The sequence below is a fragment of the Amphibalanus amphitrite genome, unplaced genomic scaffold, assembly GCF_019059575.1.
Source record: "Amphibalanus amphitrite isolate SeventyFive unplaced genomic scaffold, NRLGWU_Aamphi_draft 000222F_arrow, whole genome shotgun sequence".
NCBI classification, from domain to species: Eukaryota; Metazoa; Arthropoda; class Thecostraca; order Balanomorpha; family Balanidae; genus Amphibalanus; species Amphibalanus amphitrite.
Genome location: NW_024881717.1, coordinates 625,608 through 640,141, shown reverse-complemented (window position 1 = coordinate 640,141; position 14,534 = coordinate 625,608). Strand labels below are relative to the sequence as shown.

The following is a 14,534-nucleotide window of genomic DNA, read 5'->3' as shown; positions in this document are numbered from 1 at the left end:
CTATTGATGTCGACATTTCTGGCGAACCTCACAAAGTTTTGATGTTTCTATTTTGATTTTGAATATTTTCTGGTTTGGGACATTGGATAGTTGACAATATTTGTAAGGACTAATGTATTTAATTCTAAAGACGAATATCTTTTACCAAGAATATTAGAAAAGGTATGTATCAGTATGTGAGATGTGCATCTTGTTCAATATTGATGTTAGGTTCTGACTGGTGAAGGCACTGCTCCATGGATCCCCAGTTCACATCATTTTTAGCAGCTGCAGTAAAAGGGGCTTAGGTAAGCATGAAATTCATTGGTCTTCTTACTTCTTATATTCTTAAATATGACCTGAATCTGGTTCTAAAATACAAACTGTGAAGCAAAGTAAAATGATCATGGCATGAGTTTTTTACTTTGCAACACAAATATGCCCAATTGGAAAGAAAATATTTTCTTCTTGCTATACCTACGACTGTATACAATATTCATAATGGATTTAGGGAACGGGTCCATCTGGTTCCAACGCTGACTTAGCCCTATTCCTGGCGGGCTCCGCCGGGACAAGAAACTGGCGGGGGGGGGGGCCGATTCGGCCCCCCCTGAGATCTCGAGAACGAAGCAAGATAGCGACAAGCGGTAAACGGCATCGGATACGCACGGCCAAGATCTACAATTTTTACTAAGGTCATTTTCAGGTCAGGTCAAAGATGACGTCACAGGGGTCGAAAAAGTCAAAATGGCGGCGCTAGATATGGAGAGAGTTTTTCTCGAATAACTTTCGAATTAGTCAAGATAGGAACAAACTAAGGGCATCATCGTGATCCTCTCGTCAATCCGCATCGAATGATATATATGTTGACCTCGAAAGGTCAAGGTCAAAGGTTGACCTCAGGTCACGTGACCTCGAGGTCATCATGTATATCATTCGATGCGTCTTGACGAGCTGAACACAATGAGACCATCCACGCGTCTGTATCTTGTTCCTGTACGGAGTTATTGGCCAAAAACCTTTGGTGACCTTTGATGACGTCACATGACCTCACAGCTGCCCAACAGCAAAACAGACCTCAAGGTAGTGAAGGTTGATCGTATATGAAGTCATGTATGGTATATGGGGCCATTCCGACCCGTTTTAGTGGTAAAAACAGGGAGTTGATTTTTCCCCCATTGACTTATAATGGGGAGGTCGCGAAATTGACCTGACCTTAGGTCACCGATATCAAAATTCCGAGATATACAAATTGCACATACTGGTACCCTAACTAAACCCTGAAGAGAAGAAATTGATCGGTCAAAAACTCTAGCTCTGGCGTGATTGCAAACTTTTCTGAGGTAGGGTCACCAAACCGCCTCTGGTGACCTGACCTGAGGTCAGATCAACTCAAAATTTTCAGACATGTTGCGTAGAAGCCTTTTAGGAAAAGTCAGAAAATTTGAGCTTCCTAGCTCAACGCGTTTGGGAGAAATAACCAAAAAACCTCAGGGGGGGCTCCTGAGGCCCCCCCCCCCCCCCGCCAGGAATAGGGTTAGACCGGGTCTGACCGGTTCCAGAAATTTGCCAGTCAGACCGGGTCCGGGTCCGGTTCCCAAAATTTTCCAGTTTTGCCACCTCTAATCTGCGCGTGTGCCTGTCGTGTGTGCGCGACATCTGGTGGCACTACGCGACCCGTAGTTATCCCCCGGCGCACCTAGGTGGCACTACCTGCCCCGTGATGAGGCACGACCTGGCGCTGGCGGAGGTGGGAGATGGCGCAACTTCCCGTTAATATAATTTGCACGGTTCCATCGTGAAATGACCATTGTTACGGCAATCGTACGATTTTATAAAAATAACGTTTTGGAATCAGCTCACCGTCAGCTTTCGAATGGTGTATTTTGTTTCTTTTGCGGATGAAATGACTTTCCGACGAACCGTGTTTGGAGTTCCTCGTGTTCCATAAGGATGATGAATGATGTGGCGAATAGTTTGTAAGCCACGGTAGGGAGAGTGTCGGCTGCACTGGTGATCCGACCTGGTTGCGCAACAGCAGCTCACCAAGGTGAGTATGTTGGTGTCTGAGCTGAGCTGACGGCACGGCCGGCTCGCCGACAGGCGCCGACGAGAGCGGCTCGGAGGTGGACACGCCCGGCGTGGGCGGCACTCCGCGCGGCACCAACACACCGCTGTCGGCCAGCCTGCACGGCAGCCGCTTCTTCGGTCCCGACTTCTGCACGGACAAAGTCAAAGGTGGGTGACGTCCCCGTCCGGCCGGCTGGCAGTGACGTCAGACACGGCCAGCGTGCCCGTCCAACGGGCAGTTTCGACCCTTGATCTGACCTTGACCTTTCCTGTGACCTACTGGAAACATGTGTTTGTTGATAATTTTATTGCGATTGAGCCTGTCCCAATAAAAATGGTAAAATTGACCTTATGCTCATAATATCGGATAAATTAATTGAAAAAAGTCCAAAATATATTTTCGAACTTGGTTCTTCTTCGGTGGAATCACAAATGGCGAGAGAGCGGCAATTACAATAAAATTCAAACTGCTAAAAACACACATCAATTCACTACGCATCTTCCTACATACAAAATGTCAGCGAAGCCTACATCACATTCATATGATAATATATATATGATATGATAACACATGGTTTCCCGTGTGTAAATGGTTTTCACTCACGACGTGGATGGATTGGAGCACGGGTGTGTTAATGCACGAGTGAAAAGAGTGCATATCTCTCTCTCTCTCTCTCTCTCTCTCTCTCTCTCTCTCTCTCTCTCTCTCTCTCTCTCTCTCTCTCTCTCTCTCTCTCTCTCTCTCTCTCTCTCTCTCTCTCTCTCTCTCTCTCTCTCTCTCTCTCTCTCTCTCTCTCTCTCTCTCTCTCTCTCTCTCTCTCCTCTCTCTCTCTCTCTCTCTCTCTCTCTCTCTCTCTCTCTCTCTCTCTCTCTCTCTCTCTCTCTCTCTCTCTCTCTCTCTCTCTCTCTCTCTCTCTCTCTCTCTCTCTCTCTCTCTCTCTCTCTCTCTCTCTCTCTCTCTCTCTCTCTCTCTCTCTCTCTCTCTCTCTCTCTCTCTCTCTCTCTCTCTCTCTCTCCTCTCTCTCTCTCTCTCTCTCTCTCTCTCTCTCTCTCTCTCTCTCTCTCTCTCTCTCTCTCTCTCTCTCTCTCTCTCTCTCTCTCTCTCTCTCTCTCTCTCTCTCTCTCTCTCTCTCTCTCTCTCTCTCTCTCTCTCTCTCTCTCTCTCTCTCTCTCTCTCTCTCTCTCTCTCTCTCTCTCTCTCTCTCTCTCTCTCTCTCTCTCTCTCTCTCTCTCTCTCTCTCTCTCTCTCTCTCTCTCTCTCTCTCTCTCTCTCTCTCTCTCTCTCTCTCTTATATCGGAAGCTCCATAAAAGCTCACGACAAAAACTCCTAGCCCCTAGGCAGGTGTCGATCCCTTCGACTTCTGGGTCATTAACCTGACTCTGAATGTCAGCGTATGACCTATGGTCAATGAATGACCTATGATCTAAAAATTGGGTATCATAAGCTTCCTCTCGTTACGTGCAACGTACTCATTCTTTTCAAGAAGTTTGATCAGAAGCCGATCAACTGTGGGGTCTGATCCACCCCCGCGAAAACGCCGATATGTTTGCGAGTTTTGGCATATTCCTATATTTTTCATGCTATGTTTTGCTTTTTAGCGGTTCACATCGATTTTGTTCTAAAAATAACGCAAACAGCTTACCGTGATGTGACTTAAATGTTTACGCCTAGTTTCCTCTTAAAAATGATGTAATTTGAAATTTCATTCATACAACGTATGAATCAGTTTTCACTTTCAGTTTTCAGGTCAGTTTTGTGATAAAGTTTTGGAAATATAGTGCAGCAGAAAACAAAACTTTGGTGTGAAACGACCTCCAGCCTCAGCAGGTCACGGTTAAATGACAGAACTGTTTCCAAGAAATAACATTACAATTGTTTCCCGGCTTCAATGGTTACCGGCTAAAACTTTGGACGACTACCTATGGATCGGCACGCTGTCGGCTCACCCCGCCCGCTGGCTACGGGTGGCCTTGACCGTTCAATGCCGATTGGCCAACGGCCGAGGTCGTGCGCTGATCAGCACGCAGAGAGGACGGGACGCGGTACGGGGACCCGCAGATGCTACTGTACACGAACACCAACTATAGCCGTCTGTCCTGTCCAGTAACAACCGACAACATTGATATCGACTGCCGGTCCCTGTACAAGAGCAGCTGAGGTTTTCTGTGTGTGCTCTCTGACAGCTTACCGTTGTTCCCTGTGAGGGTGCTGGGACAATTTACTCAGGGTCGCTGTACAGTAGCAACTGCGGGTCCCCGTACTGCACATTGTGAGTGACCTCTGACCTTTCCCCGTCCCTTGACCGCGTGCCGTGTCGCCGGCCCAGACGATAGAAACTGGTTCTAGCCTCTTCGGAGGCTGCCACTCTAACTCTCCCCTCCCCACTTTACTATGTGCCGTAGAACACGCTCGCAAGTAACTGGGCGGAGCAAATGGTCACCGATACAGAGGCGGAACTGGTTGCCCTCCCGCTCGCCGATCCACCTACCGCTAAAACCCGCGAGGCCTGTACATAGTATGTACGGTTCTCCAGGGTATTAGTCGTTGGTCTCTTGGCGAGCGGGAGGGCAACCAGTTCCGCCCCTGTATCGCGTGACCCCTTGCTCCGCCCAGTTACGCACGAGCGTACTCCACGCCGCGTAGTAGCGTGGGGAGGGGAGGGTTAGGATGGTGGCATGTGTAGAGGCTAGAACCGGTTTCCACCGCCATGCCACCGCCCAGCGACATGGAGCGGGGTCAGTGACCAGGGCCCTGTTTCACCGGTGATAGCAGCAAGCTGCTATCACGTTTCGCGAGCTGACGTCATGTCCTGACGCCATACTGTTGTCGTAATGGGTAGTTCCGGCGCACGATTGCCGCGACCTTGGCGGCGGCATTAAGTGACGTATGAGCCTAAAAGTAAGAGTTTACGCAGTCATGATAGTATATATATTTTTCAAATATATTTTTTCAATATGATGTATTTAAAAGAAGTTGGGTTTAGGAAAAATTTTGACATTAACTTCGAACATTTAGCTGATGACGTAAAACAATATTGCGGCAATCGTGCGCCAGAATTGCCCCTTACGTCAGCAGTATGACGTCATCACATTACGTCAGCTCGCGCAATTTGATAGTAGCTTGCTGCTATCACCGGTGAAACAGGGCCCAGGGCGCAGGGAAAGGTCAGAGGTCAGCTATAACGTAGAGCTTTGTGTCTCCCTCCCCTCCTTTTAAAGGTAGTGTGCCAGCTTTCTTGGGCCATATGGAGTTAATGACCCGGATAAGGAGAACCGGATTTTTAGAACTTATCCATACCTTCAAAACTCATGGAAACGTCTTAAATTCTTCAAATTTTGAGTACCTCAGTGCGAAATTCGCCCCAACGGGTTGTCGGTCGTACCCCAACCACATTTCACACCACTATGAACAATAAATGCACACACTGAAATCGCTATTACTGATAGGCTCATCCAATCAAGTTTCGATAAACCCGTTCATCATCATCTCCTGCGGTTTCGAACACGCCTGTTCGGTGGCTTCTGATGTTCGTCGAAGTCGGAATTTCCAAATACGCGTGGTGCGTCTGGCCGCGCGCTCTGACTTCGGCCAAGAAAAATGCGTCAGCTGATCATTGTCATTTCTGCCACTTGCGTGTGGTGAAATGGGGTCATAACTTAACCCGCGCCCCGCTGGGGGGGGGGGCAGAATCTGCCCCCCCTCCCGTTTTTCGTCAATAACTTCTAAACGCGTTACGCCAGCGACGTCAAACTTTCAGTACCTTATCATACATCAATTTGACACGTTCCCTGAAAATTTCAGCAAAATCCGTCGGAAAATTTTTGAGAAATTGACGTTTTTGTGACGTCATGTTCGCCATTTTCGCCTCAAAAACGGCAAAATTTCAAACGCCGCTAACATCTTCATTTTTAAAGGAATCAAGACGTAACAAAAAAGGTTATACGTGATTCTACTTTGTCTATCAAATGGCTATCTCGGTTTTTTGAAAATTTTGGATTTTGACCCAATTTTTTCAAAAAACTGACTTTTTTGGGAAAATTATTATAAAATCCAAAATTTTGAGTGTATCGAAAAAACCGGAATATATGTCAGAGAAGTAGTCTATGTGCACGTATATACCAATTTTTAGAAGAATCGGTTCAAAAATGTGGGAGTTATTCAAAATTTTATGACGTCATGACACACAAAAATTTTGAAAAATGATTTTTTTGGAAGTTCTAGACCTCGTACGGAAACAAAAATAGCACCATTCGATTCGCCGTGAAAAACTGCATCAGATAGACACCTTTTTAGGCCTTAACAACCAACTTCAAAATTTGACCTCACTTGACCTGACCTTGACCTGACCTCGACCTGAAATTCATCCAGAGGTGGTCCATATCACTTATTGAGTGTGCCTTTTGAATTATATGAGTAAAATGACCCATAAAACATGTGTCGCACATGCCCTTTTCTATATTTTGTTTTTGGTGACCTGACCTGACCTGACCTGACCTTGACCTTGACCTTTGAATGACATTGTATGCAACGAATATTGTCTTGGTAGTCTAAGAACACGTTTTGGGCAATCAGTCTCAGTCCATTCTCCGGCAACTACGGTGCAAGGCCGATACTGTAGAAACTTACATTTTGTACCCTTGACCTGACCTTGACCTGACCTCTGACCTACCTAAGCAAAAAAAAATGGGCTCTTTAGATCCGCCTTGTTGAGAGCTTTCGATTGCCGTTTTCCGCGTCTTTCTACGACCATCGGTTCGGAAGTTAGACAGGGGGGGCAGAATCTGCCCCCCCCCCCAGCAGGGCGCGTATGGCTGAATAGCCCAGCGGGGCGCGGGTTAAGAGACGGCTGTTTCAAATCAATTATTTTACATAAAATCATATTTCAAACCATAAATTATTGTTCGACAGCCAAATTAAAGAAACAATACCAATTCGATACAGGCTTATACAATTTCGATACAGGCTTACAGTTTAAGTTCGACATTGTGTTGTCTACGATTAGACAGCTGATAACTCATTCCCGTACGTCGTAACTCTATAATGACCTTTGCTTATTGTCACATGTGCGCCGCATTCGCGATTGTTGCCGACGCCTGTTTGCAGGTCAGCCCACTACAGTTGTTATACATATCGAAAAACCGATAAACTTTTAGGCAAAAAAAGGCACTATTCCAGGCCCATTTTTGATTTTTTTGCGATATTAGGTAAAACCATAGCTTCTTATCCTAGGAAAAATAAAATGGGAAATCATTGGAAGGTGGCACACTACCTTTAAAGCCACAAAAAGACAATAAAACGCGCTCTACTCGAAATACGCCAAAACGCGATTCCGGCCAAACTTGGTCTCGGAAAACAGGTCACAAGTCAAAGGTCTCTTGAGTCAGGGTCATATAAATTATAGGGTAGGCGTAATATTGATTAACTCGAGGGTACTGAAAGTTTCGTCGCAATCAGCCGCTTTTTGCGCGAGTTATTTGCGAAAAACTAAGGGTAGGAGGTCTGTTCGACACCCTCCTACAAGTGCGAAGGTTAAGGTCAGGCCGTTGACCAATGACGTCAAAAGTTAACCTCTGTAAGGTCCCAAAATGTCGCGACGTTGCAGCACCCTTAATGCAAGGGGGCTATTCAACGGGGAATGAAGCTTATATGATCTAGTACTATCTCCCAGAGGCCTCACAACTTGTATGTAGGCATCTCGTATTTTTCTTAAGAGTCACCTGAAGTCAGGTCGGTCACGCAACCTCACGATTATTTATCAATTGGGAAATATGAAAGCTGTTATTTTGGCGCCGGGAGCCATCTAAAGCTGTCTCAAGCGCATTAATTCGCGATTTTATACAATCTTTGCAAGCCCCAGCATTCACTTTTCATTCTTAAAGTTAAGGTCTACCTACGCTATGCGGGATCCTACGTCCGTGATCTGCGAGTTTGCGGGTTTTGCAGAAAATCGGTACGCAGGTCAAGTTCAGCTGACAGGAAATAGACAGGGCCGGCTACACTGGGGTCACGCAGATTCATATCGGGGTTACATGAGCACAGTAAATACGTATTTAGCCGCTAATTCGAATTAGGGACGCATTACCGACTCATGTAGCCACCTGCTAGTACGAATCGGCGATCCGATCCGCGGTTACATGAGCAAAGCAAATACGTATCACGATCGGATTCACCGCTAATGCGAATCAGGAGCGTACTACCGACTCAGGTCCGAACAAAATCCGCTGGGAAAGAGGCTTAGAAGCGAATAGGACCAAGATACGTATTATAGGAACTATTTCTTTCAAAAAAAAAAACATTAAAATGCAAAATAATAGGTATTTTTTCATTTACTTCTTTTGAAATAATGCATAAAAAATATGTCGGTATTTCGTCAAGTTTTCAAAAATAAATATAGTGAAAACCAAAAAGAAAATATCAAAGTACTTTCAGTTGAAACATTTTTCTGACAGCACTACAGACGAATCAAGAGAGGCAAGTGCTCAATGAGTCAAAGCAAGACAACCTTATGTATAACTTTTTTTTTGTTAAGTTAATTGAGAATGTTTTGGCAGATTAAATGCAGAAAAGACATAAGATATTAAGTTTTTAATTCAGTCACCTCTATTGCTACGGAAGTGCGCCACATTTGTATGCTATTCCGTTTGTAGTGCGCATTACCTTCCGTCAGGCCGAGCGCCAAACTAGATCCGTTTGACGTCACTGATACGTATTTGCTCATGTAGTCGGTGCACTGAATGCGTTCTTGGGGAGCTGATGCGAATTAGCGTAGTGCGTATTTGGAACGGATCGCTCATGTAACCGAGGCACACGATTCGGGCCGTATTTCACAAGAACTATTCTTTGCTGAATGGAAGCGTCAAAATGCAAAATACTAAGCATTTTTTTATTGGCTGCCTCGTAGAAAATAGCAAAAAGAAATGTTGGTATTTCGGTTTAGTCTTTGAAGGTGAATTTGATAAAGATCAAAAATAAAATGAATGAAATATTTTGATAGATAATTTTTTTTCTGACCACCCTGCTGTCGCTGCATGGCGTATCAGTGCACAGTGACTTAAAACAAGAAAACTTTGTTTTCATTTTTTGATTTCATGTTAATTTTAAATGTTTTTGAGCCTATCAATTAATATAAGTATTTAAAATTTAGTTCAGTCGTCCCGGTAAATGCCGCAACTGCGCCATGACTGTACGCTAATCCTATTCCGTTTTTGATGCGAATTACCGGCCATCGAGGAGTCAGCCCGGGTGAGCCAAACAAGATCCGTTTGACGTAGATAAAACGAATTAGTCTCATGTAACCGGTGCCGTAGATACGTTTGTGGGGAGCTGATGCGCATTAGCGTAGTGCGTATTTGGAACGGATCGCTCATGCAACCCCGGTATCAGTCAAGGAAATCCCGGACGTTCAGTACAGAAAATGACGGATAGTCAGGACGGTCAGGATGTTCCGTACCGATATAAAGTTCAGAGGCCAGTTTTACCAACAGAAAAATAGCAGCCCGGCGCAATTTTTCTGTCAAAAACCAGCCGACGAGTTTCACCAACCAGGCGAAAAAATATCCGCCGGCGTGAAAAAGTATCAGCCAGAAAAATAGCCAATGAGTTTCACCAACGGCAAATGCGGCATTAATGGAGTGTTTATCTGCGCCATTATATGTAGAAAAACAGCCCCAAAAAATAGACAGGCGACCCCGTCTATTTTTTTGATGTCGTGTTGGAATAATTGGCCTCATTTGTTGCGAACTATCGTGATTTGCGCTTCTCAGTTGATATAATAATTTAGTATCATTCATAGCCAATTTGTAAAGCATCTGGGCTTCAAGATTAGAAGAGGAATACTGATGATATTGCGTAAAGAAAGAGCCTTTGTCACCAGGCAGGACCAAAAGAAACCAACAAGACGGGTGTTTGGTGTTGTGGTGTTAGTTTTTTCGTTTAATATTATCTTTTTGCTACAAGCACCCAACAGCAAGATGATAGAGCATTAACTAGTGGTCAGCTTACAAGTTCATTGCTCGGACGGAAGTGGAAAATAATGATGGAAGGTCATTTTCGAAAATTGAAGGTGCTTGAAGAAATGCTGGAAGGAGAGGCAGAGAGGGTAGGCTCATTGGACTCAAGATTTTAAATAAATATGTCACTGTTTTCACATATTCAGCTACATTTGACATAACAAGGCGCCAGCTACTGATACCACTACTACTTTTGGGTGGAACTTGCTTGAGCTGTGCGGAATAGGGAAGGTGCATTGACATTGCTAAGACCGAATTGGCAAGATTTTCAAGATAAATGACAATAAATTTTTAAAAAGAAATTGAATAGCATGAAAGAAATGTATAAAGGCTTGTTTTTGAAGCAAAACGTGCAAAGTTTCTATGGTTGCGAACCCGAACAAACTTGCTGTCATAAGATTGTGCCACTGAACTCAGCAAGTCATGCTGCCAATATTGAAGGGAAAGAAAATAATAGTAATGTTGTAAAATGTAAATGAATCTATAACTGTTGTGTGTGCACTGTGCTGATATTGAATGCATGTGTATCTTGCATGCTTGAGTCATGCAGGGATCTTGTTAAAACTGGCTGTAAGTATTGTGAGTTAGTTTTGGAAAATTGTGGAGGCACCAGGCAAATTGCGGCCAAAATGTTATTTGTTCACCTCAGCGCTGAACTTTCTGCACACAGAGTTTTCAGATCATGCGCCGAAATGTTCATGCAGCCCGTCCGTTACACTGGTCATGTTGACAGTGACAAGGATTTTTTCCCAGTCTCATGTTGAAATACAATAATAATTCACTTAGCTTGATTTAGCTTATGTTTTTCATGCCAGTTCCTAGAATAAAGCAACAAATATTTTCTGTCATGTGAGAAATATAATGACAATATACACAATTGCAGGCTGTGGCATGTTGTGAGGTTTTTCCTTGTTTATTGCTGAGGTTTTTCCAGTCTCTGCTGCAAAAACGGTGGTGAATCCACCGTCGTCCGACGGTTTCGATGACGCTTATCATCGGCGAGTGTTGCTGTGATGGCCGACTGAGCGCACAGCGGCAGCCGCCGTCGCCAATAACGACAGTGAGGACACCTCCGAGTCGGACGGAGACGCTAGAGCACTTCATGGGCCGGATAAATCCGTTATCCACGGATAAATCCGCGGACCGGATAGGATTGGATTCTAAATTTGTTAAAAAAGAACGGATATGGGCGGGCCGGTTTGGGAATTGAAGGTTGAACCCGGATCAAAACGGATCAAAATTTTAACATTCAACATTGAAGTTAAAAATTAACCTAATGTGTTAAGCGGCAGCAGAGGTTTGATTAAAGTAATAGGCATCATTTTATGACACTCACTTGTCACAAGACTTGTCTTCAAGTGGATAATGTATGCAATGTATGCATGGTTTTTGGAACCATGATGGTCTATGAGATGTATGGCTGTCTGGTCCCTTAGATTGAATTTGTTAGTCCAGTTTTGGGTGAAACCAGTTATTGATGAAACGGATTATTACGGATATTTTTTGGAAGTTTGGCTGCAATACGGGCCATGGGTGGGCCGGATTCTGATATTCAAAGAAAGGCGGATAATGGGCGGATCTGGATATGACTTGCCGGATATGGGCCGGGCCGGATCCTAAAAAGCCTATCCGTGAAGTGCTCTAGGAGACGCCGCCGCTGACGATTTCACCGTGCTGGACCGTGGACGAGGTGGAGCGCTCGAGCCGGCAGGCCGTGCACCGCGTGCGCTGCCCGCCTGACTGGCGCACCCGCAGCCGATTGGCGACCGGCGGCCGGCGCCGGCCAATCTGCCGGCGCTTTGCCCCGAGCTGCGCGCCCGGCTGGCCGCCGAGGGCATCGAACAGGTGTTCCTGGTGCAGGTGACCGTGCTGCCCGAGCTGCTGGCGGCCACAGAGTCGCCGCTGCCACCGGCCGACCTCTGCGTCTCGGCGCCGGCCGGCCGCGGTACGACGCTGGCGTTTGTGCTGCCGGTAGTGCAGGCGCGGCGCCGGCCGCCGGGTGCGCGCGCTAGCTGTGCTACCCACACAGGCGCTGCCCGCTCAGGTGCCCGCCGTGTTCCGCCAGTACGACGCCGACACGCCGCTCTGCGTCCGGCTGCTTGGTGGAGACACAGTGGCACGAGGGGGCGCCAACTGGTGGCGGTGGGGCCGCGCGGCCTGGTCTCCCTGGCTGATCGTGGTGAGCACTCCCGGCTGGCTGATGGATCACATAACTAGCTCCGAGGGCTTCTCGCTAGCGCACCTGCGCTACCTGGTGATCGACGAAGCCGACCGGGTGATCGAGATGGCCGAGACGGGCTGGCTGAAAGCGGTGGAGCGGGTGGCGGCGGCCACGGCCCGCCGCCCTGCATCGCCGGCCGGCTGACGGCCGCCGCCGTCTGCGCGCCTCACCTGCCGCTGCAGAAGCTGCCGTTCTTGGCCACCCTGTCACAGAACCCGGAGGCCGGAGAAGCTGGAGCGAATGTCGCTGTTCCAGCCGCGACTGCTGGCGGCCGGCACGGCGGCCGCCGCCGTCGCACTGCCCGGTTAGTTCGTCGGCAGGTTCACCACGCCGGCCGAGCTGAGCGAGTCGTTCAACGTGGTGGCGCCGCAGCCGCTGAAGCCGCTGGTGATGCACCATTTGCTCCGACAGCCCGACTGGCGACGCTCGCTCGTGTTGGTCAACTGGAACGAGGTGGCGCACCAGCTGGGGCTACCGCTGTCTGTGCTGGGCGCGCGCGTGACTGAGTTCTGTGGGGTAGTGCCGGCGTGCCGGCGGCGGCGCGCGCTAGGTGAGATGGCCGCGCTGGTGTGCTCGAAGCTATAGCGCGCGGTATTGACGTGGACGCCGTGGACGCGGTCGTGTCGTACGACATCCCGGCGCTGTTGAAGACGTACACTGCGTGCGTCGGACGGCGCGCATCTGCCGGGCCGGCCAGGCGGTCAAGCTAATGTTGGAGCGGCAGCGCAGCCATTTCCAGCGGCTGATGGTGCAGGCGGGCAAGGCGGGCGGCCGGGTGCGGGAGACGCTGGCGCTGCTGGACGAGCTACGAGCTGCGCCAGTACGAGGCGACCTACGTCAGTGGATTTCCACACTAGCTTTTAGTGGATCGCTGTTGTTTTTTATGCCCATTGCTCATGATTTATTTACATTTTAGAAATATTGCAATGAATAGGTGTATGCCTTGTCATCAGCCTAGAAAAGTTAAAGTAAGTAAAGCGTTTTAGTTGCATAATGTATATTTGTTCATGAACACGGATTTAACATGTCCTAACTCCCAAATATTTCGATATTAGACCCGAGTTACAAACCAATCGAAAGGCTTAGACGATCATTTGGGGCGTAGCCAGACGGCTCGGCTGGGTGTGAAAGCCGGCGACCAAGGTGGTGACCACCCGATCATAATGCAGAGCGGTCTCCGTCGGACGATTGTGTCCGCGCGCAACGAATGATCTCGGCACACGCGGAGGAGTTCGGCAGGACTCTCCACTGAGCGGTACTGGGCGCAGTCGAACGACGGTCGACGACGCTAGCGCAGGTATTGTTAATTTGTTACGACTTACGAGCTGGACCAGTGTAGCGGGCCCGGAGCGAATATTCTTTGCTGTGTGGCGTTCCTTCTTCTCGACCGGGCCCGGCAAACGGGGCCTGCATATCGGCTAAAACCACCTAGCCGGGCAGTCTGACGAGTAGTAAAGTAATCTTGAGTCTGACATCCACCTCGCCGAAGCGGAGCGAGCGACCACCCTCAGCCCTGCAATGACCGCGGTGCAGCAGTTAATCTGGGTAGGTATTTCCCTAAGGTAAGACACTCGCCTTGGCACAATGCTTTATATAGGCCTTGGCGAGTTCGTTAGCCCTCTTACTCCCGCTAGAAGGTGCTAATGCAGTGCACGCGAAGCCGCCTCGTAGCACCGCAGTTCAATCGCTCGGCTGCGGAACTGTCCGTCGTCCGTCCAGCTTCAGGTGGCGTCTCTGGAGCAATGTTGACCGCTTCCTTGCCGCTCTTTTGAAAGCTAGGAAAGAGGTGCGGCTCCCGGATCTGTCGGGAGCGGGACTCATAGGCGGTGGAACGGGTAGGGCACCGGGGCACCGTGCCCCCCTTTGATTTTGACATTTTAATATAAGCCCTGTGGGCGTTATATGGAAAGAATGGGACCAAAAGTCGGCAGTGCCCCCTTAATTGAAGGTGTTCCGCTGCCACTGGAGTGGTCCCATCTAGTCCCCACCTCATAGGTGGAGGTCCACACATTGCGTTCTCGGTCTACACGATGATTTTCTACAAGGTGCGACTAAAAACAGACAAAAAGGTACATAGCAAGTTGAAGGTATTGTAAAAATTAATCCAGAATTGGAGGATCAAAAGCATGCGATAGCATGCTTTTGCATCCGGAATAATAGGCTGACAGGAAAAAAGATCCATCTTAAATTTGCCTTAAATGCAAGCTTCCTTACGTCACCTTTATGAATGACGTACCTACGTTTACAATTTGG

The 14,534-nt window shown here is 47.8% G+C and overlaps 1 protein-coding gene across 1 annotated transcript in view; it reads left to right on the top strand.

The window, feature by feature from the left end:
- The window catches only part of LOC122385549 (putative transcription factor capicua), a 122,687-nt gene that overhangs the window by 59,486 nt on the left and 48,667 nt on the right, over positions 1-14,534 (top strand). The window contains exon 4 of the mRNA XM_043373895.1: positions 2,083-2,217. Within this exon, the coding sequence (XP_043229830.1) occupies positions 2,083-2,217 (135 nt within the window). The remainder of the gene's footprint in view (positions 1-2,082; positions 2,218-14,534) is intronic.